This window comes from Diabrotica virgifera, chromosome 7 (genome assembly GCF_917563875.1).
Source record: "Diabrotica virgifera virgifera chromosome 7, PGI_DIABVI_V3a".
Taxonomy (NCBI): domain Eukaryota; kingdom Metazoa; phylum Arthropoda; class Insecta; order Coleoptera; family Chrysomelidae; genus Diabrotica; species Diabrotica virgifera.
In genome coordinates this window covers 212,306,361-212,333,629 of record NC_065449.1, presented here as the reverse complement: position 1 = coordinate 212,333,629, position 27,269 = coordinate 212,306,361, and the positions used below count along the sequence as shown (strand labels likewise).

General features: G+C 33.0%; 1 protein-coding gene across 1 annotated transcript in view; it reads left to right on the top strand.

The window, feature by feature from the left end:
• Positions 1-24,475, top strand: part of LOC114340496 (uncharacterized) — a 50,224-nt gene extending 25,749 nt beyond the window's left edge. The window contains exons 9-15 of the mRNA XM_028291245.2: positions 7,257-7,401; positions 9,497-9,532; positions 15,504-15,548; positions 16,684-16,896; positions 21,965-22,168; positions 23,569-23,747; positions 24,186-24,475. Of these exons, the coding sequence (XP_028147046.1) occupies positions 7,257-7,401; positions 9,497-9,532; positions 15,504-15,548; positions 16,684-16,896; positions 21,965-22,168; positions 23,569-23,747; positions 24,186-24,350 (987 nt within the window). The 3' untranslated portion in view covers positions 24,351-24,475. The remainder of the gene's footprint in view (positions 1-7,256; positions 7,402-9,496; positions 9,533-15,503; positions 15,549-16,683; positions 16,897-21,964; positions 22,169-23,568; positions 23,748-24,185) is intronic.
• Positions 24,476-27,269: the final 2,794 nt, after the last annotated feature.

The following is a 27,269-nucleotide window of genomic DNA, read 5'->3' as shown; positions in this document are numbered from 1 at the left end:
AAACATCCTGACATTTCTTATCCTTTCGTTTTCACCAAAGATCTAGTTGGAACTGCAGCTAAATATTGCTTAATAAAGATATATTCCTTGATATCTTGAAGAAAATAACCACGTCGTTTCTTAAGACATTATGTAGAATTAGTCTCCTTTTCCTTTTTGGATGTTTTTGGCCTTCCATATGCGGACGTAGCTCAAGCGGCTGATGACAATAAAGTATGCACCCCGTGGTGAAAGTTTAATCTAGTAAGTTTTCGATGCAAATCTTCACTGGTCCTCCAAGTTGGACAAGAGACCTGCGCGCTACATCTCCCACAAAATATGTTTTTCCAAAAAGGACGTAGACAGCCCGGTAACATATAAAACACAAAAGGCAGTGCTAATAATAAATCTGAAAAAAAATACCTCAGTATATGTGAATATACAACGTATCAAATTTTAGTCGAAAACGACAAAATTAAGGGGATGTGAAAACGACAGTTATCTTGCAGCAAAAATGATTAACGATGGAACTGACAAAAAGGTAATTTAAAAAATCTAAGGAGAAAACATGAAAGACACAAAGCAAGCTGGGAACTAACATCAAGAAGGCAATGACCGAAAGAAACTTGGAAAGCGAGATGTGCTTAGATAGAAGAAAATGAATAAGTCTACAAAAGTAACAACAGACGCTATCAAAACCATGATAAATACGTTATTAACCCTGATTTACAGTTGAGTCCACGAGTCTTTACCCGTGCGTCATTAATACCTGGCGAGATAAAACACATATTTGATAACTCAAATTTTAACCAGCAGTTAACTGCAGTAACTCAAGCAGTTACTGTTTCTAGTAAATTGAAATTTACTAAACGCAACAGCAAGTGACAGTAAGTAGCTACCTACTGTAATAGATACCTACTTACTATCACTTGATGATGCGTTTAGTAAATTTCAATTTCCGACTTATTTCGTATGCTTTAAATGATGACGCACGCGTAAAGACTCGTAGACTCAACTGTATAAGAAAAGTCTTTATTAAATTTGGAAATTTTTGATGCAGTTTGAGAGTCTCATTTACCATAGATCTTCTTCGCTGAACCATTTCAGCAATATCATTACTTTTTGTACTTTTTTAAATGCTATTTTCAGATTCCCTCTTAAATATTATTAGTTTTTGTCCTTCGTTTATATTTATGTGGACTAATTTTTTAAGTTTTATTAGAAAATTTACATTAAGCTTTGTGATTAGGTATAAATACTAATAAACGCGATGTGTCAATAATGTAACAGTTTAAACCACGCAGACGCAAGTGCAAGAAACACTTACGATTCAATATCAACCTGTCAATAAAAACTATCTGAGCTCTGATTATGTGTTAGTTGAGTTTAATTATTAGTTAGTGTTTTTACGACGAAGAATTTGGTAATATTTTAGCAAAAATTATCATAATAATCAATGTGTTAAGTTATTTTATAGTTAGCTATCGATTTTAAGAACCGTACGTTTAAGTCTATGAAAAACATTTTTATTATAAGGGCCACAAAAATGGTGCAATCATCTTATAAACACAATTTTGTATTCTTCTTCTTCAAGTGCCATCTGCGCGAAGGAGGTCAGCAATCATCATAGCTATTCGTACTTTGGAGACGGCTGCTCTGGAAAGTTCATTTTATGTACATCCGTACCATTCTCTCAGTTTGTGCAGCCAAGATATTCTGCGTCTCCCTATGCTTCTTTTTCCTTGAATCTTTCCCTGTAGAATGAGTTGGAGCAAGTTGTATCTCTATCCACGTGTAATATGTCCGAGATATTGCAATTTTCTGGTTTCGATTGTAACTTTAAGACTTCCATTTCTTTATTCATCTTTCTCAGAACCTCTTTGTTTGTGACGTATTCTGTCCATGATATTTTCAGAATTCTTCTATACACCCACAACTCAAATTCCAGTTTTTTTATTAATGCCGCATTTAAGGTCCAAGCTTCCATTCCGTAAAACAAAGTCGAGAAAACGTAGCACCTAGCCAACCTTACTCTTAGCTCTAACTTTAGATCTCTCGTGCATAGCACTTTTCTCATTTTGTTAAAATTTGCTCTAGCCTTTTCTATTCTAATTTTGATCTCCTGGAAGTAATCATTTGTGGAGTTGATCAATGTTCCAAGATAGGCATATTGGTCTACTTGTTCGACATTGGTTCCGTTTATGAGGAGATTCTCGTTATTTCTTTGCGTTTTAGTTATTCTCATAAATTTTGTCTTCTTGATGTTCATTGTTAGACCGTATTCTTTGCTATACATATTCTGTTCACCAGTCTCTGAAGATCTTCAATATTTTCGGTTAAGATGACAGTGTCATCCGCATATCTAATGTTGTTAATTGGAACTCCGTTCGTTCGGATAATGCGATTTTTGAGGTTGTAGTTGAAAGTTTTTATATGTCTGCTTCTATTTTAAATGTAGCAACACCCAGTTTCGCATCTAAATGTTTATCTTTATCGTATAAATACTTGATTTTTCGATAGTTAAAGATTAAAAAAGTCTGCTAAATAGATATCTGCTACCAACCATTGTAATCATCTGCTGAGCAAACTGTTTTATAATTCTTTGAATTTACAATAAGTACATGCAAACTTTTGTACAAGCGTACCAAGTTAGCCCTTTTCTTAAATTCCGTTCTGAGAATGGTATTGCTTTGTAAATCTACTAGGTATGTTTATTTGGAGAATTTTCATGTTACATGAGATCGGTAAATCGATTTTCAAATTTAGTTTAGAGTTGTATCAACACATTTTTCATTTTAGTGTTGTTCCATTCAAAAAGACTTCTTCGAACTGCTTTCTTGTAGTCGGGGAAATAATCGAGGTTTCTTTTATCAATGTGTTTGATAAATAATTTCAATTTTATCTCAAATGACTTACATCTGAATAAATTTGACATATCAACTTGTTTTTCCATTCAACTTTGTTGAGGTGATTTTGTTAGTCTATTAAATCCGTCAGAAAATATGATCAACATTATAAACTGGAGAGAAAAGATAAAGAACTCAATTACAAATCCAGGGAAATCACACAATAATATGTGCTAGGGAAGAACAAAGAGCAGAGAAAATACCGATTGGTGCCTTGTGCAAATCGCATTAGATTTATAGTGTAGGAAACAAAGGTTGAACCTTGCAAAATGGACACAAGTCCGGTTTTATTTTTTTTTCTGGTATATCAAGGGGTGCTTATTTTTTCTTAGATAAAGAGAAAAAAACCAAGAATCTCCTGTAAATATTTGGAGGATCTTCCTGCTTTCATAGTCATATTATCTTGATATTTTCAAGATTCCTGATTTTAATTGTTATGCAAATAGTTACCAGGTCCTTTCTGAAGTACTTTGTTCAAGTACTAGGTGGGACATTTTAGGAACCATTTAATTTGAAAGCAAATATTACCGTATAGGTATTTGAAAAATGCCCCAGTTACATCAGTTGATGTGGAAAGAAGTTTTTTCATGTACAAATATATTGTACCTACTCAGAAACCATAAGTTTTTGTTAGAAAAATTTAAACAGCCCTTAATCATTTAGTGTTAGCACAATTCAAAGTAATATCATTTATTTGTTAAAATACTTAAATATCTAAGCTTAGTTTGTAAAATAAATAAATGTTAATTACTGTAAATTATGATATAATTAAGATATTTTAAATATTTTTGTAAATAAAACGGATACTACTTTCTGAGTTATTTATATATACATACAGTAAAACCTGTCAGTAACGGCCACTAAAAATGAAAGAATAATTGGCCGATATAGAAAGGTGGCCTGTATTGCCAGTTTTTGTAGTCTACATATAATTGGTTTGGGGAATTTTTAAACTGGCCGTTAGTACAGGTGGCCGGTAACACAGGTTTTACTGTAGGTACTTCTATTTTTTTTTTTATTTTTATATGCATATTTTATAGATGAACATGCATATTTTTGTGTAAAATGCTGCATATTTATGCGCATATTTCATATGTTTTTATTTGCATATTTGCCTAAGTCTAATTATAAGACTAACTTTTTCTGAAAAAATTTTGCCCCGGAACCCCCCTTTTCACCCCTTTAAAGGGGGTAATTTGTGGTTTTTGCGAAACGCAGCCCTTCCTGTACCTTTTACAAAAAATTTCTTTTATAGAAATATGAAGAGGACTATATTTTCTACGATTTATTTCCCGACAGCATCTGTCTATCATCCACCGTTTAGCGGGGATGGCGCCCCAAAGTTGACAAGTTTTTAAAAAAGATGTTTTAAAAAATATATATTTTTCCTTAACTGTAACGGAAATTAAAAAGAAATCCTGCTGCAATTATTCTCAAATAATTGATTGATTTTTTAGTATAGGTTTCACTTAAGGGTAATGGCCCTTTTTTTAATTACAGGATGTTACATTTTAAAAAACCCCTTTTTATACCATCTGAACCGTTTATGCTAGAGTAAAAAGACTTTCAGCGATTACCCATGTACTGGTGCTATTTACAAATTTGTATAATGCACCCCCATTTTTCCCCGGAACCACCCCAAAAAAAAAAGAAGAATTAATAAATAAAGTGATTTTCTTGAAATCCTTCACAAACAATGCCCCTTATTAATATGCTTCATATATCATTTTGTGTACGTTATTATTACCCATGCATGGACACCAAAAGCGATTTCCTAGTGCAACTCCTGTAGCCAAAAAAAATAAATAAAATGGGGGGTTGAAATTTTTTTTTGTTTTTTGCTTTTTGATCCATATGGGCATATGCTTCATCAATAGTGGCTTTTCAAAAATATATATGGTTATTGCAACATCCCTGCGGAAACCACCCCTATCCTTGAAAATATACTGCAGAAACTACCCGTTACGATTTTCTCATTACCTATGCATTCTTTTTAAACAAAACTTATACAAGGTTAAAGACCACTATTTACTCTAAAAATTAGGTCCTATTCATTTTTTTCGTATAAGCAACCGTTACGGCACAGTGGCGCCGTAAACCTCATATATGCTTTAGCGGGCTCCAGTTTTTGTTTTTTTTTTCGTCATCTGTTCGTTTTATTGCTAAAGTACTTATGTAAAATAAAACAACACATTGTAACCTACAAATTAAAACTTCTGCACGTTTTACATTTACAATCTTTGCGCCCCAAAGCCACAGTGGTGGCCCAAATCAATTTTTGCATATTTTCGCCACCTACACGCATTTTATTGCATTAATGCTATTACCTTAATAGCACAATATTTACCCTTAGGTGGTCGCTAAGCAGTGGCGGATCCATGGAGGGGTGATGGGGGTGATCACCTCCCCCCTCTCAAGCCAAGTGATATTATATTGAAAAATTATAAAAATATTCATTTATTTTTATAGAAATTTAACCAATTGGCACCCCCCCTCTTAACGATGCTGGATCCGCCACAGTCGCTAAAGCATAAAAAGTCATTCTTATAAAAATAATATTAATATAAGTATTTCTATAAAAATAAATGAATATTTTTATAATATTTAAATATAATATCACTTGGTTTGAGAGGGGTGGGGGTGATCGCCCCCATCACCCCTCCCTGGATCCGCCACTGCTTAGCGACCACTTAGGGGTGAATATTGTGCTATTAAGGTAGCATTAATGCAATAAAATGCGTGTAGGTGGCGAAAACATGCAAAAATTAATTTTGGGCCACCACTGTGGCTTTAGGGCGCAAAGATTGTAAAATGTGCAGAAGGTATAATTTGTAGGTTACACTGTGTTGTTTTATTTTACATAAGTACTTTATCAATAAGCCCGCCAATAAGAAAAAAAAACAAAAACTGGAGCCCGCCAAATCATATATGAGGTTTAGGGCGCCACTGTGCCGTAATGGTTGCTTATACGAAAAAATTAATAGGACCTAATTTTTAGAGTAAATAGTGGTCTTTAACCTTGTATCAGTTTTGTTTAAAAAGAATGCATAGGTAATGAGAAAATCGTAAAAACATGCTCGCCAAGGGATAGGGGTAGTTTCTGCAGTATATTTTCAAGGATAGGGGTGGTTTCCGCAGGGATGTTGCAATAACTGTATATATTTTTGAAAAGCACTATTGATGAAGCATATGCCCATATGGATCAAAAAGCAAAAAACAAAAAAATTTCAACCCCCCATTTTATTTATTTTTTTTTTTTTTGGCTACAGGGGTTGCACTAGGAAATCGCTTTTGGTGTCAATCCATGGGTAATAATAACGTGCATAAAATGATATATGAAGCATATTAATAAAGGGCCTTGTGTGTGAAGGATTCCAATAAAATCATTTTATTTATTAATTCTTCTTTTTTTTGGGGTGGTTCCGGGGAAAAAATGGGGGTGCATTATACAAATTTGTAAATAGCACCAGTACATGGGTAATCTCTGAAAGTCTTTTTACTCTAGCATAAACGGTTCAGATGGTATAAAAAGAGGTTTTTTAAAATGTAACACCCTGTAATTAAAAAAAGGGCAATTACCCTTAAGTGAAACCTATACCAAAATATCAATAAATTATTTGTGAATAATTGCCGCAGGATTTCTTCTTAATTTCCGTTACAGTTAGGGAAAAATATATTTTTTTTAAAAACATCTTTTTTAAAAACTTGTCAACTTTGGGGCGCCACCCCCGCTAAACGGTGGATGATAGACAGATGCTGTCGAGAAATAAATCGTAGAAAATATAGTCCTCTTCATATTTCTATAAAAGAAATTTTTTGTAAAAGGTACAGGAAGGGCTACGTTCCGCAAAAACCACAAATTACCCCCTTTAAAGGGGTGAAAAGGGGGGTTCCGGGACGAAATTTTTTCAGAAAAAGTTAGTCTTATAATAAGCACTCCTTGATATACCAGAAAAAAAAATAAAACTGGACTTGTGTCCATTTTGCAAGGTTCAACCTCTGTTTCCTACACTATTAGTTGTTTTCAGCTATTGAATTGCTAATTATATTTCTGATTATTTTATCTTCTATCATTCTGTGATATTCTATTTCACTTTGTAGTACGTTTTAGTTAGATATTACTTCCGGTTTGTACGGTGTATTTACTAGGTTTCATTTATTAGGATTTATTTTTGTTTACAAAGGTTTATTTTATTCCTATATAACATGACTTTCACTATTTTTATATTTTGCATTTTTTTTTTATAATATCTACCGATAAATTTTAGAAATCCCACAATGCCAAGCCCTGCTTTTGTGCCTATTTTAACTATACTCACTATACTTGATACTCCAACGTACATAATTCACAATGTGAACCCCAAAGTGGAGAGACTGGAAGAAATTTCAACGACAGAATTGGGAGAAGGACCTCACTGGGATGCGGAAACTCAAAGCTTATATTTTGTGGATCTGTTTGGACAGGCCATACATAGATATGTTCCTGCTACTAGGCAACATACTAAAGCTGTTTTAGGTAAAATTATCTACTTATTTTAAAACTGACATATTAAATAAATGGGGAATTGCCATTGTTCTTCTTATTTGTTGGTACATCTGTATCAATTCTTCCTTGTACAGAACATAGTAAGTTAAGCGAAAGAGAAATATATACAAGGAAAATATATTAAAAAATATATGACATTGCAGTTTCTTAATAAGGAATTATTTTAGTTGTATTGAAATACATAGTGATAAAAAGAGGACATTTATTTTTTAATATATCAGTTATTTTTATCGTTAGTATCCAATTAATCTAAGTAAATATTTTTTTTGACTAAATATTCTAGAATTCTAAACAATATTTTATTTTATATCACTTTTAATGAGCTATAAACAACCCATAACTATCGACATATATAAATCAAAGGATATATTTTATTACATTTCACTTTCACAAAGAACAGAAGGACAAAAGTTTACAATTTATTGAACATTGTACTTTTGTTCCTATTCTAAAAGTCAAAGACAATGACACGAAATAGAAAGGAATGGAAGAAATTTGGAAAAATAGATAAAAGATCATCCCTGCACCTGTTAGGTAAAAGAGAATACTGAATATATTATACTCATATATTTAAGTCAATTTTTTAATAACTGACCAATCGTTAAGGTCTATGTATATCTGTAATAGTCTGCGTGTCTGCATCAACTTTATTAGCCCAATATTGGACATAAGCTTCCCCTAGTTTCTTCTATTCTTTTTCTTTTTATATTCATCCAAGACGAACTTGCGAACTTTTAAGATTATTTGCACATCGCATTCGTGGGTTTCCTTGTCCTCTCTTTTTTTTTATTAATTTTATGGTTAGATCATACAATATTTCATTAGATATAATATCTGATGTTATTTCCTGCAAATTACCATTGTAGTTTAGCTATTTCTCCTTTAGTTCTCTTATCCTTTAGTTTTACGTGTCTACTCTGGAAAAGTCAATTATTGTAAGCCGCAAGTAAGACTACAGTACATAGGTAGACACTTCATCACACTTTGACCTTTGGACCCTAGCGCCCTTCGAGGGTGAACCGAACGCGCAACTGGTTTGGCCCATATAGCACATTTATATTTTATTAATTTTTAATTACTTACTTTACGGAACAGGTGAGGAATTGGTATGAATAATAATAAATAATATTATAATGAATTGTTTTAAAAGTCTATAAGAAGTGAAATAATACAGATCATTCGTTTAACCGTAATAATAGGTGACTAAAAGGACAATAAATAAACGAAATGGTATAAAAAAAACCAGTATATTTCTTATAAAATTTAACATGTATAATTATGTAGGTATGTATCTGAATAAATTAGCGAAATTCTTTAGTCGTAGTAAGAGTACCTACATGTTGGTTAAAAAATTGTATCATTTTTTTTTAAGAGGAAACAGTAGCGATCAACAGGTAGCAAAAACGCGTTCCGAGATTGCGGCTGTAATTTTGAATATTTTTTCGAGATATTTGGCACACGTATTCGTAATATAATAAAGAATGGCGGTACAGAGCCCAATTTGAAAAATATATTAATATGTGGAAATTACTCTGTAATTAAATACAATATTAAAAAACGAGCCGGTACCGCCATTAAGAAGAACAAAAAAATACACTTTCTTCAAATAAACTTTTTTTATCCGATGCCTAGATTTTGTGTCATTTTGGAACTACTAAAATTTTTTATTTCATTAGTATGTAGTTCTAAAATGACACAAAATCTATGTATCGCATAAAAAAGTTTATTTGAAGAAAGTGTATTTTTTTGTTCTTCTTAATGGCGGTACAGGCTCGTTTTTTTAATATTGTATTTAATTACAGAGTAATTTCCACATATTAATATATTTTCAAATCTCTGTACCGCCATTCTTTATTATATTACGAATACGTGTGCCAAATATCTCGAAAAAATATTCAAAATTACAGCCGCAATCTTGGAACGCGTTTTCGCTACCTGTTGATCGCTACTGTTTCACCTTACGTAGTGTGGGCAATTTTTATTAGATCTATTTTACATATTTCATGATATTTTAACAATTTACTATATAAATAATCTAACTGCAATATACATCAATTTTTTTCAGATACATTTACAGTTCTAACTGAAGCAGATTACAGAAGTGAGTATTACAATGAGGAAACAGTTTATTTCTAAATCTTTTTAATACTGTGCAACAGTATACATAAATTAAATCACGAATTCCGGGGACAAAAATAAATTGATTGAATCCAACTTACCTTAGTACAAAAGTGTACACAAAAAAAAGAATGTGTGTGTACTTTGTACGCACATAAGAAGTTATACTTCTATTATATGATTATATGATTATAAACGAAATGAATACCTATACTTTTTATTTATATTTTATTTAAATATTAAACTAATTTATACTTACTACTTCTCAAAATTTTTTATTAAAACAGTGCCAAAAATTAAAATAATAAAAGAATAAAACACACACAAACACATTAAAAATGCCACAAATGATTTCTGAACATTAATTGTCGGAAAATTTTTTAACTAAATACGTATTTTCTGAAAATAAAATTATATAATAAATATACTTACAATCATAAAATGTATAAAAAAAAATAAAAAAATAAAAGTTTCTATTGGGATTCGAACCAACTTATCAGCGCGGTTGGTATTGGCGTTGTATTGGGGTTCATTCGCATTAAACGCTTCGCCACGGAGACAACGTGTCATTATGTGCAAAGATCGACTAACTAAACGGATTAAACTTTTGACATTTTTGAATTACATAAATCAAATTATTTTGATTTTGAATTGAAATGATTTAGAATTGAAAAAATACAACAAAACTTAGAGTAAGAAAACAATATATTAGGTGAATATTGATAGAAATTTTGATGGTAATCAAATTATGTAAATAAAAGTATTACATACTATGTATTTTGGTAGGTTCAAATAGGTAGGTACCTATGATACATTTACAATTATTACGTACCTGTTGCTTTAAAAACTATTTAAAAGTCACTACAATTATAAACTTTTTAGTTTCTGTCCTCACAACAATAAAACTAATATATTATACATTTGTTTACCTTCATATTGAACAATTATTTATTATTGACAGATCATTTCAACACCCAATCAGAGCCCGTATAACGACTAATACCATACTGTCGGTGTGCGCATGCGCGCAGATCAATATAAATTCACCCTCAATCTCAATCGCGCCTAAAGAAGTATAACTTCAAAAAGTTACAGCCTTTTGAGATTACAGATTTTTATCAGATTACAGATTTTTTATGGTAGCAACATCTTAAAAAAAATTAAAGTGAAATTTGTGAACCCCATAAAAATTTTATGGGGGTTTTCCTCCCTTAATCCCCGCCCAAACTTTTGTGTGCGTTCCAATCAAATTATTATTATGGCACCATTAGTTAAACACAATGTTTTTATAACTTTTTTGCCTCTTAGTACTTTTTCGATAAGCCAGTGTTTATCGAGATATTTTGAATATTTGTCGAATCCACCACATATTTGTATATGGTTAAGTACCTATGATATACCTGTTAATAATCTGAAAATTTATTTATAATTTACATTTTTAGGTATATTTTGAAGAAGAAGCCACATCTCAAAAGTTTTAAAAACACTGTGTTTACCTAATGGTACCACAATAATATGTGAACGTACCACGACATTAACACAAACCAGTATAGAATCAGAACCAACATCGAATTAAAAGCACTTTACAATGACACCGATATTGTCCAAGAAATTAAATCACAGCGACTAAAATGGGCAGGCCACGTGCACAGACTTCATAACGAAAGACTTGTAAAACTGGTATGGGAGGAGATTCCTACCGGCAAAAGACCACTCGGACGTCCCAGAATGCCGATGGAGATATAACATCCAAGCAGATCTCCGAAAAATGAACATTCCATTTGACCCTAGGTTGATGGAATACCGAAGAAATTGGAAGAAAGTTGTACAGTCAGCCAGGACCCACCCAGGGTTGTAGCGCTACGTGATGATGATGATGATGTATACGAACATTTGGGGGGTTTAAAGGAACAAAACCCCCACAGAATTTTTATGTAAACATATTAAAAAAGAAGCCGCATCTCGATAAAAATTGGCTTATCGAAAAAATATTAAGAGGCAAAAAAGTTTTAAGAACGTTGTGTTTAACTAATGGTACCACAATAATGAATTAATTGGAACGTACACAAAAGTTTGGGGGGTTTGAGGGAACAAAACCTCCATAAAATTTTTATGGGGTGGACAAATTTCATTATAATTTTGTTTTAAGATGTTCCTGCCATAAGAATCATACATGTCTATTTACAATAAAAAATCTCCAATACTTTTCGATATATTGAAAAAAAATCGATTTTCATTTTGTAACTTCAAAGGGCTGTAACTTTTTTGTGTACACTTTTGTACTAGGGTAAGTTGGATTCAATCAATTTATTTTTGTCCCCGGAATGTGTGATTTAATTTATGACATACCTTTTTAAAACACCCTGTATACAGGGTGTTAGTAAATAAGTATGAAAAATTTTAAGGGCTAATTCTACATGAAAAATTAATACCAGTTTGCTCTATAAACATATGTCCGCATATAGTTTCGGAGATACGGGGTGTTGAAATTTTTATTTCAAACTGCCAATTTATTTATTGCTCTAAGACCAGTTGAGCTATGAAAATGAAATTTGGTGAGTTTTAAGAGGTAGTTATTACAAATTTTAGGCCATACAATGAAGAATTTTGTATTCATCATTGGCGCGCCTACTGGCAATGGTCTGAATTTTTTTAAAGAAAAAAATAGTACGCCACTGAGATATTTCGAATTAAAAATTATTTTTAAATTCCACGTCTAATTTATGATAAAAAACCTTTCTTGCCTTTTTTTCATATGGTGCACCGTTTTTATACAGAAAAATAAAACATCTTGGCGCGTATTTTTCATTTCTTAATACATCATCAAGAACTATCCAATATAATAATACTAAACTAGAACAATAACAGAAGATATTACTAATAAGATTTCAACTAGGTGCAAAGCTGCAAGAAATGTTTAAAATGATCTCCTTTACAGATAACAGAAGAATTTTATATTCATCATTGGCGCGCGTACGGGTAATGGTCTGAATTTTTTGAAGAAAAAAATAGTACGCTACTGAGATATGTCAAACTAAAAATCATTTTTGAATTCCTCGTTCAATTTACGACAAAAAATCTTTCTTTCCTTTTTTTCATACGAGGCGCCGTTTTTACACAAAAAAATAAAACATTTTAACACTTACCAAGTATTTGAGTTTCCATATGCATAGAAACTTGGCTCAAATACTTTGTAAACGTTAAGATGTTTAATTTTTTTGCATAAAAACGGCGCCGCATATGAAAAAAAGGCAAGAAAGATTTTTTGTCGTCAATTGAACGAGGAATTCAAAACTGATTTTTGGTTTGACATATCTCAGTGGCGTACTCTTTTTTTCTTCAAAAAACTCAGACCATTACCCGTACGCGCGCCAATGATGAATAGACAATTCTTCTGTTACCTGTAAAGGAGATCATTTTAAACATTTCTTGCAGCTTTGCACCTTGTTGAAATGGTATTAGTAATATTTTCTGTTATTGTTCTAGTTTAGTATTATTATATTGGATAGTTCTTGATGATGTATTAAGAAATGAAAAATATGCGCCAAGATGTTTTATTTTTCTGCATAAAAACGGTGCATCATATGAAAAAAAAGACAAGAAAGGTTTTTTATCATAAATTAGACGTGGAATTTAAAAACAATTTCTAATTCGAAATATCTCAGTGGCGTACTATTTTTTTCTCTAAAATAATTCAGACCATTGCCCGTAGGCGCGCCAATGATGAATACAAAATTCTTAATTGTATGTCATAAAATTCGTAATAACTACCTCCTAAAACTCACCAAATTTCATTTTCATAGCTCAACTAGTCTTAGAGAAATAAATAAATTGGCAGTTTGAAATAAAAATTTCAACACCCCGTATCTCCGAAACTAAGCATTTGCGGACATATGTTTATAGAGCAAACTGGCATTAATTTTTCATGTAGAATTAGTCCTTAAAATTTTTCATACTTATTTACTAACACCCTGTATACCTATCTAAAATATTTGGAATATTATACAGAACAAAATTTGTTGCCTTAGGTATATCTTGGTTCCGTCGGGTTCCGAGGCTTACATCGGTTCTTCGAGCCTTGTTTTCTTTTACAATGGGTAGGATGCTAACCTGGCCCATCAACCCTCCTCCTCTTTTATCCGGGCTTGGGACCGGCTGTGTGTGAACGCGGCTTCTGAGCTACTCAATCCACTCAGTCTTCGCGCTCATAACCACCAGGTAGAGTTATGGCAGAGAAATACAATATGATAATATCAGCAGAAAAAAAAAACAAATGTATGACATCTAAATACCCCCTACGATGTAAAATCGTAATTGATGGGAAAATAATAAAGCAGGAAGCAAGGTTTAGATATACCTCGTCCAATTTACTTACCGTTGCACGTCATCCGCGCTATAGCCTGTGACACGATACCAACACAAAATATTTAGGCGGTGGGTGTGTTCTTTTTTAGAATCAAAATGATTCTAAAGGGGAACACACCTACCGCCTAGATATTTCGTGTTGGTATCGTGTCACAGGCTATGGCGCGGATGACGTGCAACGGTAAGTAAATTGGACGAGGTATATGTGGGAATAGATATAACCAGTTACGGAGATGTTGAAGAGGAAGTACAACAACAAAGCTTAAAAGCAAGTAAAGCGGCGGGATCTCTTAATGACACAATCTGGAAGAACAAACACCTAACACAAGACACAAAAACAAGAATCTATAAAGCAGCAATTAGACCTATATTGACATACACGGCGGAGACAAGACCTGACACATCTAAAACGAGACGACTACTAGAAACAACAGAGGTGAAAATACTCCGACGAATATCAGGGAAAAGTCTGTTGGATAGGGAGAGAAGCGAAAACATAAGAAGATCATGCAATGTAGAAGACATAAATGGATGGATGACAAAACGGAAACAGGAGTGGAACGAACACATTAGTAGAATGGCAGAGGATATGATAGTAAGAATAGCACGAGATAAGTCACCAAATGGAGGAAGAAGTATTGGCAGACCAAGAAAAAGATGGTGCGATAACTTAAACAATTTAGGAGGCTAATATTGAAGAAGAAACAAGCTTTAAAGCCTACATACAAGAAGAAAGAAGAAGAAGAAGGTATATTTTGCTTTTGTGATCTTATACTTCAGTATCAGTGTAAATAACTTTAAATGTATTCCCAGACTGTAACCTAACACCGTACCAGACTACTATGATCTAGGCTAAGAATACTGATACATTTTGTGTCTGAAAGCAACGCTGCTCAGTTGTTGTGCATGATGGACGGGGTAGTTTGGGGAAGTAGGACACACGCGAAAGATATAATCTTGAAATAAAAATGTTGGTAGCGAAAATTTGCAGAACACTAGTCGAAATTAGGACACTGAAGAAACAGGAGAGGCAAAAATAATACAGATATTTAAATTAGTATAATACATCTTACTCGATTAAAAAAAGGCTCTCTTGACGAGCAGAAGTGGTGTTACATCTTCTTCAGCAATAGACTGAAAATGTCTAGATTTGTTCAGTTAGTTATGTTTATATTGGCACAAAAACTACCTATATGAACTAACGCTTTTGAGGATTACTTTTAATAAAAGTTGAATTTCAAACTGGGGTGAAATAAAGAGATAATAAATAAATTGAAACGCAGAAGTGTTTTGACACGTTAAGGCACGTATTCATTATGTATGCGAACATTTTGCGCTCCACGCTCCTTATAACTGCTCCACATATAGTGGATACATTGACGCTTCCAAACCGTGTAACAGTGCGCGCTTTGCCTCGGCGCTCCAATCGGTGGCGGTTTATATGCAGAGGAGCGCATGCCGTATCAATTGGAGCAGTTGCAGGAAGCGCGGAACGCAAGAGGTCCGCGAACATAGTGGATACGTGCCTTTACAATGCAACAAATAAAAAGTTCCAACGTATTTTTACTTATTTTTGGGATTTGTTTCAGATAGTTTTACTGGAGATAGGCTGATCCAAGGGCCCAAGCGCTCAGGTAGGAATTAAAGATTTTACAAATTTCAAAAAATATATTTTTTGTATAGATCGGTAAATATTTCATTCATGTAAGGTTTTATTTGTAGCAATTTTCAATTCTGTATTTCTCGAGCTAATAACGTACCTATGTCCTAAAAATTTTGGCACAAAATTCATTGGCTTTAATTTTCACAAAAACAGAATAATATCAAGTTGCCTTTGGAAACAAAAGCTTGTTTACATTGTTTACTGTCAGTTAAGATTTATTTATTTTGAAGTGGTCGCTTTAAGATGTACTATCAATTAGAAATAAGAAAAAGTACCTACATCCTACATCTACAAGTTGGTTGAGCGGGTACCCAAAGCTGAAATCTGTCGAATAATTCAGAATAAAAACAATTCACACAGAACCATTTATAGAAAAATAACGGAGTGCAAGCAAGAAGCAAGGAATACCATGGCTAAATCTACTAAAATGTGGAAGACCACGTGCATTTACTGTACAGAAGTTAGAGATATTGATGAGAAGAGCAAAAAACAAGCTTGGAACGGAAACTAGAAGATTGCCTCGTCAATACAGATCTTCTAAGAGTACGATATCGTTGGAATTGAGCAGGAATGGTCTTAAATGTCGAAAAAGACATAAGTGCCCGAAATACTCTCAAGCGCAACTTCTTCAGACTTACTATTACCCAAGAGATAGCCAAAACTGGTTTCTACAACACCAAATACCCTTTCTTCCAAAAAACGATAATCCTCCAAACTTACGACAGGCTCGCCCAGTAGAGGATTTTTGGACTTTACTGTCTAGGAAAGTTTATCATGGAGGCTGGGAAGCCCAAGATGAAGTACAATTAAGACGGCGAATTTACGAACAAGAGAAATTGATCTGAATTCCGCCCAGGACCTCATGAAAGACATTCTAAGAAATTTGCGTCCACTAGAGAAGAACGGGCCACTCCACATAATTTGATAGTACCTATAGTTTAGTTAAGCATTGAGTTGTAATTTATGATAGTTTGTGTTTAAATAAATTTCTTCATTAACAAAAAAAAATTCGAAAAATTTTTTGTGCCAAAACTTTTAGGACATACGTTAGGTATTTCAACAGTAATTGGTAGGTATTGGTGATTATAAATATTCTTATTTTTTAGGGAAAAACGTGGTTTCACTAATTCTCCCCGTTAAAGGGCAAAAAGACAGGTTTGTTGTTAGTGTTAATCGAACACTAGTTATAGTTACTTGGGATGGAGTGAGTGACATAGTAACTAACGTGGAGAAAATTATCGAAGTTGACACTGAAACAGAATTAATTAACAACAGATTTAATGATGGTAAATGTGATCCTTCTGGAAGAATCTGGGCAGGTAAGACAATGAGTGATATATCATTGGATACATTTAAAACTAATTTAGTTATTAGTCCAAGTAATGAAGCTTGAAATAGGACAAAACCTCGCAATTTTTACAGAATGGATCGATTTGCTTGAAAATTTGAGAATAAGTAGTGGATAGTCCAAGGATCAAAATCTATATGATGCCGAAAGGCGCTTTTACCATGGGGGTGCTTGCCACCCCCTGTTGGGGGTGGAAATTTTTTATTATATTTGGACCGCAAAAGTTGGTAAAAACGTTCATTCTAAGCAAAAAATGTTCTATACATTTTTTTGATAAAATTAATAGTTTTCGATTTATTCGCTATCGAAAGTGTTAGTATTTTATCGAAAAATCAATGTTTTTCGTTTTATCAAAAGTTTTCGTTTTATCAAAACTACCTTACCTAACAAAAATGTACTATTTGAAATAATAAACAAAACCGTGTTTTTTAATTTTCTTTATGACCAACAATAATCAAGATATACTTTATTATATCTTAGCTCTCCTTTGTCAAATGCTAAATATTGTAGTTTCAAAGTCAAAAGACGGGGAAAATATGCATTTTTCGAGAAAAACTTGTTAAAACTAATTTAAATAATTTAAAAATATCTATCTCTAGAAATAAAAAGAAGTCTCTAGCTCAAAAATTAAGTGACTTATAATGAAAAGAATGTCAGCCCCTATCTTTTTCAGCGCAAAAGTGGTCGGAAGCAACCCCGTAATCACCACACTAATTAAAACTAGTCATTGACCTTATTTGGTATTATTTATTTATATATTTTTAATAGGTTCGAGAAGTTTGACCGACTTAGAATAATTCGTTTTTAAAAAAATTAAGTTAACAGCGATTAACGAATTTTTGTAGTTTGGAAAAAATGGCTTTTTCGTCTGAATAGAAAGATTGGCATCAGAGATGTGAAAAAATGTTTAAATATTAAATTGTAGATACTTTAATTCACAAGAAATTGATATGAAAAAAATTTTTCTATAACAAAAATTAAGTGAGCTATTGACAATTAAAACTTATAATAGCATGCAAAAACCACCTTTACCAACCCTTTCAAAGTCACCTCTTTTTGTGACTAAGGATTTTAATAAGATTTAATATTAATAGGCTTGTAGATCTTGTAAAAACCTACAAAATTATTTTATACCAAACTTTCTAAGATACAAAATAAAAAAGTTACGGTTAAAAAATCAATATATTTTTTTGAGAAAAAAAAAAGGAGGAATCCAATTGTAAGCATAATAATGTTAGTTAGCTATATTTTTAGTCATTAGCCTTATTCATTCTTCTTTATTTGTGTATTATTAATAGATTCTAGAAGTTTGACTGGCTTAAAATGATTAGATTTAAAAAACTGAAGTTAAAAGCGAATAAAGAATTTTTGTAGTTTTGTAAAAAATGCCATTTTCTTCAGAATAGAAAGATTAGCATCAAAGATAAGAAAAAATGTTTAGATATGAAATTGTAGGTTATTTAATTCTTAAGAACTTGGTGTAAAAAAATTTTTTTACGACAAAAATTGAGTGAGTAGTAAATGAGTATACTATAGAAGAACATTGATTTTTCCATATAAAGCTAACACTTTCGATAGCGAATAAATCGAAAAATATTAGTCTTATCAAAAAAATGTATACAACATTTTTTGCTTAGAATGAATGTTTTTATCAACTTTTGCTGTCAAAATATAATAAAAAATTTCCACCCCCGAGATGGGGTGGCAACCACCCCCATAATAAAAGCGCCTTTCGGCATCATATAGATTTTGATCATTGGACCATCCACTACTTATTCTCAAATTTTCAAGCAAATCGATCCATTCTGTAAAAATTGCGGGGTGAAAAGCTTCGGTTCCTGGACTACATATAGAATTATAGAATAGTAATGTTATCTTCTTCTTGATGTGCCTATCCATTACGAATGTTGGTAATCATCATGGCAATCTTTATTTTATCTGCAGCGACGCGGAAAAGCTGCACAGATGTTGTGTTGAACCAGCTTCTGAGGTTCTTTAACCAGGATGTTCTTCTTCCTGGACCTCGCTTTCCAAATATTTTTCCTAGAATGATGGCTTGTAAAAGGGCATTATCTGGATTCATTTCACATAATGCGTCCAAAGTATTGCAACTTTCGAGATTTGACGGTAGTTAGTACCTCTATAGGTTCTTCCTCATTTTTTACCCGGTCAGTCCACGGGATTTTAAGAATTCTCTGATATAGCCATAACTTCAAATGCTTCAAATTTTCAGCACACATCTTCGTTCAAGATCTACGATTCAACACCATATAAAAGGACAGAAAAGACATTGAGAACCACCATTCAGTACCATAAAAACGCTGGACGGAAGGGCCGCCCGAGAACTTTATCGTACCGATCTATTATCGTTATCGTACTAGATACTGGCATTCTATAAAAATAGTTAAATAAGTTACTCGTTATTTTGATATTTTAGAAACACCTTGTATACTTGAAAATATTTTATAGTTCTACGCATCATTGATTCCTGCATTTGAGAAAATGTTCGATGCCATATTTCGGAGACACACTATAGATGTATAGATTATTGCATAAATCAATAGAATATTATAGTCATACTTTCATTTCAAATTAGTTCATTTTTCTGAGAAATTAATAGTTTAAAATATTTGCATTTCATTCTATTTCTATTATGCCAGTCAATGCGCGAGATTAAGAACAAGGTATTACCTCCGAATTCTATCCTACTGCATGAATTTTAATGAAATTTTGGGAGTAGCCCAATCTCTTAATTCAAAGTCTATCCTATATGCTATGGCGCTTTTATCATGGGGGCGGTTCCCACCACTTCTCGGGGGTGGAACATTTTTATTTTCGAATTACATGGAGAAAAAGGAAGATTTTTAAGAAAATTTAAAAATGCATTCTATAATTTGATCACATTTTTTACAAAAACCATTCATTTTAAACCCGTTCAACTTTTTGAAAGTAGAAATAACACTATATTAAAAGGTATTGCAGAAGAAAAACAATGCATTTAAATTCTGGTGGATGAGGGGTTAAATGTATGTACTTTTCATTTTTCCTTAAAGTACATTAGTCATATATTTTTTTGCACCATATCTCGCTTAGTTTGAATGTAACCGGCATTTAGTGGTGCTCGCTAAGGCCTTTTCAAACACTACAAAAGGTGTTGGTAGCAATATACACCTAAAACCTACCATTCCTCTGTTATTTCAAGTTGAATACGCCAATTTGAGCATGCACTAAAAAACAATTTCTTTTCACCTACCATATCTCTTTTTGTATTATAAATAGAACATTTTCGAAGGAACGAATCTCTTTGTTATTTATAACCTAAAAAATGTTTAACATATATAGTGTTTTTAGTTCGATGCATAGTTTTTAAGGTATTCACAAAAAACCGTCCGAAAAGGTGACATTTTTCAATGAAAATGGCCAATTTTCAACTACGCATAACTCAAAAAGTATTGAGTTTAAAAAAAAAAGTATAGACCAGTTTTTGCTTAGAAATAGGTTCTCTAGCCACTTCCGTGCTTATTTTGACCAACAAATTTTCCACCCCCTTGAAGGGGTGGGAACCGCCCCACGATAAAAGCGCCATAGTATATAGGTAGATTTTGTTTCTTGAGCTATTCCCTACTTACTGTGAAAATATCAAGTACATCGATGTAGTAGGATGGAATTCGGAGCCAAATACCCTCATTGACTGCCCTATAATTATTAATAATGCTCTGCTATGATAGCGTGAGAGAGGTCAAACACAAGATTATAGCAAAATTTCTATTTACTGTAACTTTTCGAGATTTTGAGCTACAGGAACGAGTTTTATGTCATTGGAAAGGTAATTTTGCATTCTTTCAAAATATGTAAAAATATACAGGGCGTATCAAAAAAATTAGGATTTTTTTTTCATTTCCGGTTCAACCGGAAGCCACATTTTGGATAAAATTTATTGTGATAATAGATAATAAATGACCATATATGTCTGCAAAATTTCAAGTTTTCTTTTCTAATACAAAGGAAGTTACGGGCACTCGAATATTTTTTTATAGAAAATTCATAACTCCCCTCCTATGGGGAGTTAGGAAATCTGACTAATGTCATTCAATTTAACGATAGGATTTAAAAATTATGTCGAAAAATAAACAAATTCCTTGGAGCCATTTTTGAGAAAATCTAGTTCAAATTTATGTCAAATTTTGACCCCTTAAATATAGGCAACCCATAACTTTCTCTGAAAAACGATAATATTATTCTTATAGCACCATCTTTAGACTATATAACGACTTTTTCAAATTAAACTTATCTTAAACAAGTTTTTAGATAGGTAGGGAAATGTGTCGGGTGGTCGGTCGGCCATGTTGGCCGCTATTTTGAATTTGGAAATGTCAAATTCCGTATTTCTGTTTACTTATCGATGAGCTAACATTGAGTTAAATTTCATTCGTTTTGGTCAAAATTTGCAAAAATGGGCCCTAAATAACCCCCCTATTTCGGCCCCCCCTTGAGAGGTTTTTTTGAAAAGCTTAGTTTTTCGACAAAATTCTCTTCAACTTACTCATACCAAATTTCATCGAAATCGGTCCGGTAGTTTTTACTGGGCGGTGGCGACATACGTACGTACGTACATACTTCCGACATGTTTTTTTTATTTGCTTTTTAGACTCAGGGGGACTCAAAATGTCGAAAAAAAGTGAAATCTGAAAAAAAAATTTTTGCACGATCCTATAACTTTATCTATTATACTATACTAGGTATATAGTACGATAAAGTAAAAAAGGACAGAAAGTATTCTTACTTTTATACCAAGAGAAAGGTTGTGGCTCTTGAAAAAGGCCCCCATACGGTTGAAGGTGGATCTATCTTTTCCGATGCGCGCTCTTATCTCTTGGTTGTTGGTACATTTTTTATTTATTATGGTGCCGAGGTAGTTGTTATATACGTTTTCATAAAACATAAAAATGTTGTTGAAATCCTTTCAAACTGCTGTATGACTTCAAAGGCCAGACAAATCCAATATTTTAATAAATCTTTAAGTTATATAAATATTTTAGGTACTATAGGAGAAGATCCTTCAAACATCAACGTTGCAGGTTCTCTATTTTCGATTGAATATGGTAGAGCAGTTAAACACTTACGACAAGTACAAATTTCTAATGGTTTGGCATGGAATGAGCACTTACAAAAGATGTACTATATTGATACTTTTAAAAGATCTGTATATGAGTTTGATTTTGATATTATAAATGGAAGAATTTGTAAGTATTTTTTTATTTACTATTGTTATATATATTTAAATTCCTGTTAATCATCTGTCAGTTTCAGTAAAATAATTTGATATAGAGTAAACCAGATTTTGGATTTATTGATGGTCCGATATTCCGAGAGGAAAATTGTGGTAGATAACGATTTGATGGTGGATATAACGGCTGGGTTTGATACTGTGGAACCTGGCATATGACGGAGCCTTAACCGCGAATATGGTGAGGATATTAACCTGGTGACAGCGACTTCGTTGGCGGTTGAAAGAGAGAAGTTGGAAAAAAAAATGTAACTTTAGAATATTTAATTCCGGTGGAGAAAATGATAAGGGAGATGCTTTCTTCAAAAGAACAAAAGGTGAGGGAACTCACAGCTAGATTCAAAAATGAACAAGTAGCATCTCAATGAGGTTACCACGATGAGTAGGTACCATAGTACATCTACGTCGGAGGCAGGGCCCATTTGTGAGCCCTTCAGACACTTAGACCTCCTACGGCGGGTCCATTGTATCACCTCTATCTTACGGACCAGGTCCATAAGAACCTGGTCTTCGGCGTTTATGGGGCCCAGGCTGCACCGAGCTCCCATGCTAATCCCCCAGAAACCTTATGGCCTCACAGAAAGCCACAAGTTTCTTAAAAGACAACTCCCTTACCTGGCTCGGCTGCATAGATGCCGATCCCAGGATCTGCCACCTCCGATAGGCCAATGCTGGGCACTCCCAGAGGACATGTGAGGAGGTTTCCTCCTCCTCATTACATAGACGACATGAGCCATCCGCCAGTCCAAGCAGATGAAGGTACCGTTGGAGTCTACAGTGGCCGGTGAGTGGTGAGCATACTGACCACCAGGGAGCATCTTCTACGATCGATCTCGATGAGGTACAAACAGGTTGAAGAAGAGAGAGAGAGAGAAACGACTACGTGAGAAAGATGGTGGCGTCGCTAAAAAAGACAGGGGGTTGAATGTCTTCGCTGGTTCGTGTGAGTGAGGTTTTACCGAGCTAGTAATAATAGGGCATCAGAAGAGATGTTATCTTCGTCACCATCATTTTTGGCTCAATAATCCTTTTGTGGATCCTGGCCTGTTCACAGATTCGTCGCCGTTGTGTTCGGTTCTCGTCACATGTTGTACTTTCTTCGTTGGAGTTCCGGAATATCTTTATAAATACTGTCACATTCAATCAAGAATCATTTTATATCTAGACTAAAAATGTAACAAACGTTCTAAAAAACGAAGCATTTACTATGGAGCAAAATCAAATCCATTACTCATTAGATATTAAGCAAGCGCTGTTTCTTCTATCGTTCGAAGAAGTTGCTTTTACTTTTAGGCATTTAGTTTATACTTCGAGTAAAAGTCCCATTTTTATTTATGCGACTCATTGTATTTTTAGACAATGGACAGACTATTTTCAATCTAACGAAGCATAACATAGAAGGATTTCCTGATGGTATGACTATAGATGTTGATGGTAACCTGTGGGTCGCTGTTTTTAGTGGATATAGAGTGATAAAAATTGATCCAAGACAACCAGAAACACTCTTGGACACAATTCCTATTCCTGCAAAACAGGTAAGATAATAAATTTATATAAACAAAACATATTATAGGAAAAGAGACTCAGCCTTAGCTAGTTGGCGTCTGCCGACCAAACCTAATATGAGTGATATATCAAGTAGGGATACATAGTTACCGGACAGTTAAATCTGTATTCATCGACATCATGTCGTTTATTTTAATCTAATTTTCAATTTAAACCCACCCACTGATTGGTGATGAGGTTATTAGAGAATGTACATCAAAGTTCAGTATACTGGTAGTACTTCAGAATTAATTTTAATTAAATATATACCAATTAAAATAGTCATTTTCACGTCAATGTAATACTTTTTTACTATGGTATACAGCTAGCTAACTCCTTGAACGATCCCACTTTAAGCTACGACACATCTATCAATTAAATGTAACAAAATTTATCTGTAAAATGGCTAAAATGGTTTTTGTATTTAGATTTCATCTGTAGCCTTTGGTGGACCTAACCTTGACGAGCTGTATGTAACATCAGGAACATTTACTACTGATGGAGAAGTACTTTCTTCACCAGAACATGGAGGAACTTACAGAGTTACAGGATTGAACACCAGAGGCTATCCTGGAGTATCTGCAGTATTATAAAGATGTTTAATTTAGTTATTGGTGAAACGCCGCGCCGTGTAAAGGTGGTGTTTCTTTATATGGAAAAGTATTAATTAATTTTGTAAAACAATCTAAATTATGAAAAAATATATAGTTTTTACATATTTGTAGTTTAAATACCTGTCGTTAAACTTATTACCGGAAGAATGGGGCATTAGTGAACTAATACTTCTTGAAGAGTCGATAACGATTAAAATACACTGTTAACCTGAGGCAATGCCATTGGGCGATGCTGGGAATTTATTCCACTAAAACATCAGCAGTTTACCCGTCTTAACGGCCATCATTTTGTACTCTGCAGCCGAGTATAGCGTGAAACCAAATAAAACAATCTTCTTTAGGTGCCGTCTCCGCTTCGACGGTCGGCGATCATCAGAGCGATTTTTACTTAGAGCGCGGCTCTAAATAATTTGTTATTACATCCAAACCATTGTCTAAAGTTCTTCAGCCATGAATTAAGTCTCCTTCCTATGGATCTTTTTCCCTGGATTTTTCCTTAACTAAAACAATAAGTAACAGCAAAGGACCATTCAGATGTAAAATCGAAATCGATGGCATCAGTATTGAACAAATAATGGAAATAAAATACCTTGAAATTACACTGTTCAGATGTGGAGACCTGGACAAAAAAGTGAGAGATCAAATACAAAAAGCAAACAAACTGGCAGGATGTCTTACTAACACTATATGGTGAAACCGACATATTAACACTAGGATGAAGTCAACACCGAAACAGAGAACAAGGACCACAGAGAAACGACACAACCGCACTAAAAACGTGTACCGTTTTTGAAGACGCATGCGCGAACCTGGTTGCTTTAAGTATCACCAGCATGCTAATTCTGTCCCTCCTGGTTGTTTTACGATAGTCCGTTGGCGTTTATGGTAAATACTCGACTTAAAAAGTTTGTTTGAGCATTTATATAATTATAATAGTTAAAATGTCTGGTTACTCGTATGTGTTTCACGGATGTTTATCTGCGACAGGAAGAGAAATAAGTTTATTTAGATTTCGTAAGAATAATAACAGGTAATTGTTATTGCTTTGTAATTTTTACATAAGTATTAGTTATTACGTATCTAATAGTCTTAATTTGACTTGATTAAATATTATTGATAATAAATCATGACGAAAGTGATTCATTTTCTTGAATTTAATTACCCCTACGTAATGCATAAAAAACTAAACTTCGCTCTGCCAAGCAAGGGATATTTCAAATTAAAAATATTAAATTTGGTGTCAGATGCAAGTCTACGAAGGGTCAGCCAGGTCAAAAATTCAACAGATGTTTTCCGTATGTTATCGCACTCCACGATATCCTATTTTTACGAAATAAGAATATATAAAGAGTTCTATACACGAGAATTTCTGATTTAAACGACAAAAACAAAGTACGATTCAAACAAAAATTGTTGGAAACATAATTGGGCCGATAATTGAGAAAATCTTAAAATTATAGCAGAACAAGATTTCAAAATTGCAAAAACACGGTTGCAAATAAACAAACTTACATTCAATAATGAAAAAACTAAATACTTATCTACCTTTTGCAGTGCAGTATACAAAAATTGTTTGCCAACTTTTAATTATTTAAATATAAATAACAAAGGTTACCTATATATATATATATATATATATATATATATATATATATATATATATATATATATATATATATATATATATATATATATATATATATATATTGATACATGTATCCATGTGACTTCCAAAGTAGATTCTCGTAATACGTTGTTACTTCATATATACCGTTATGACTTCCGATTTCGGAAGTCACAACGTTTTGCCTATATTTTTACGAATTTGGCTACTAGATGGTATCAGAAGGCTTATATTAAAAATTTCGCTGGAAGTCATATCGTATCTAACATACTCATAAGATCAGATTTTAGTTCGACGGTATATCACCAGCGCTAGTGTCGCTCCCGTGCTACTATACAGGTTATGTACACAACGCGTAGCGTCTTCCGTATACCACACCGCTCGGTGTGACTTCCGTTTTTTGGCAACCCTGTGTAACGGTTTCCAGACATTTATCTGTTGTAGATTCGCGGTCCTAATCGTACTTAGTGTTTTGTGTGCCTTTTGTTTTTAAACATGAATAATAGCAGATCTGCTTTACTTTTAAAGTTAGCCTTAAATGAAGGTACAATAAGTGATTATATATCTCTATAATTATATATTTTCTGTACTTATTTCAATCTATAATATTTACTTACCTATTTACTTATATAAATTCATTTTTCTCGTGTTTTTGTTTACTTCCTTTTTTACAATGAACTTCTAATTTAATCTACACTCACCGGCACGAAAAACGGGCACCCTAAAAAAATGGGTAATTTTTGATGTCTCGTATCTCCCAAACCTTTGGTCCGATTTAAGTAATGTTTTTAATATGTTATAGCCTTATTATTTAACAATATAGCTATGATCACATTGTTGATAGACAGGTAAATTTTCATTGTATACGGGGTGTACCAATCAAACTGGGTTTTTTTCTCAATTTTCACAACACCCTGTGGAATATTCTAGCCTTTATAAAATATTTAAATTAAAGCCTAACTATAGCTCCAGGTTTTATTAACATTCTGTTTTTTTATTCATTCGCTTACGTTGGATAATAAAAAAGTTAAGGACTTTAACAACTAGCCATGTTCTTTATCGATACAGGTGTTTCTAAATATAAGTGCGACAAATTTTAAGGGGTAATTTCTGCATGAAAAAATAATGATCATAATTTTATATTTGCAAGCATTTGCGGACATAGCTTTATCAAGTAAACGATCATTATTTTTTCATGCAGAATTACCCCTTAAAGTTTGTCGCACTTATTTAGAAACACCATGTATTGATAAAGAACATGTTTAATTGTTAAA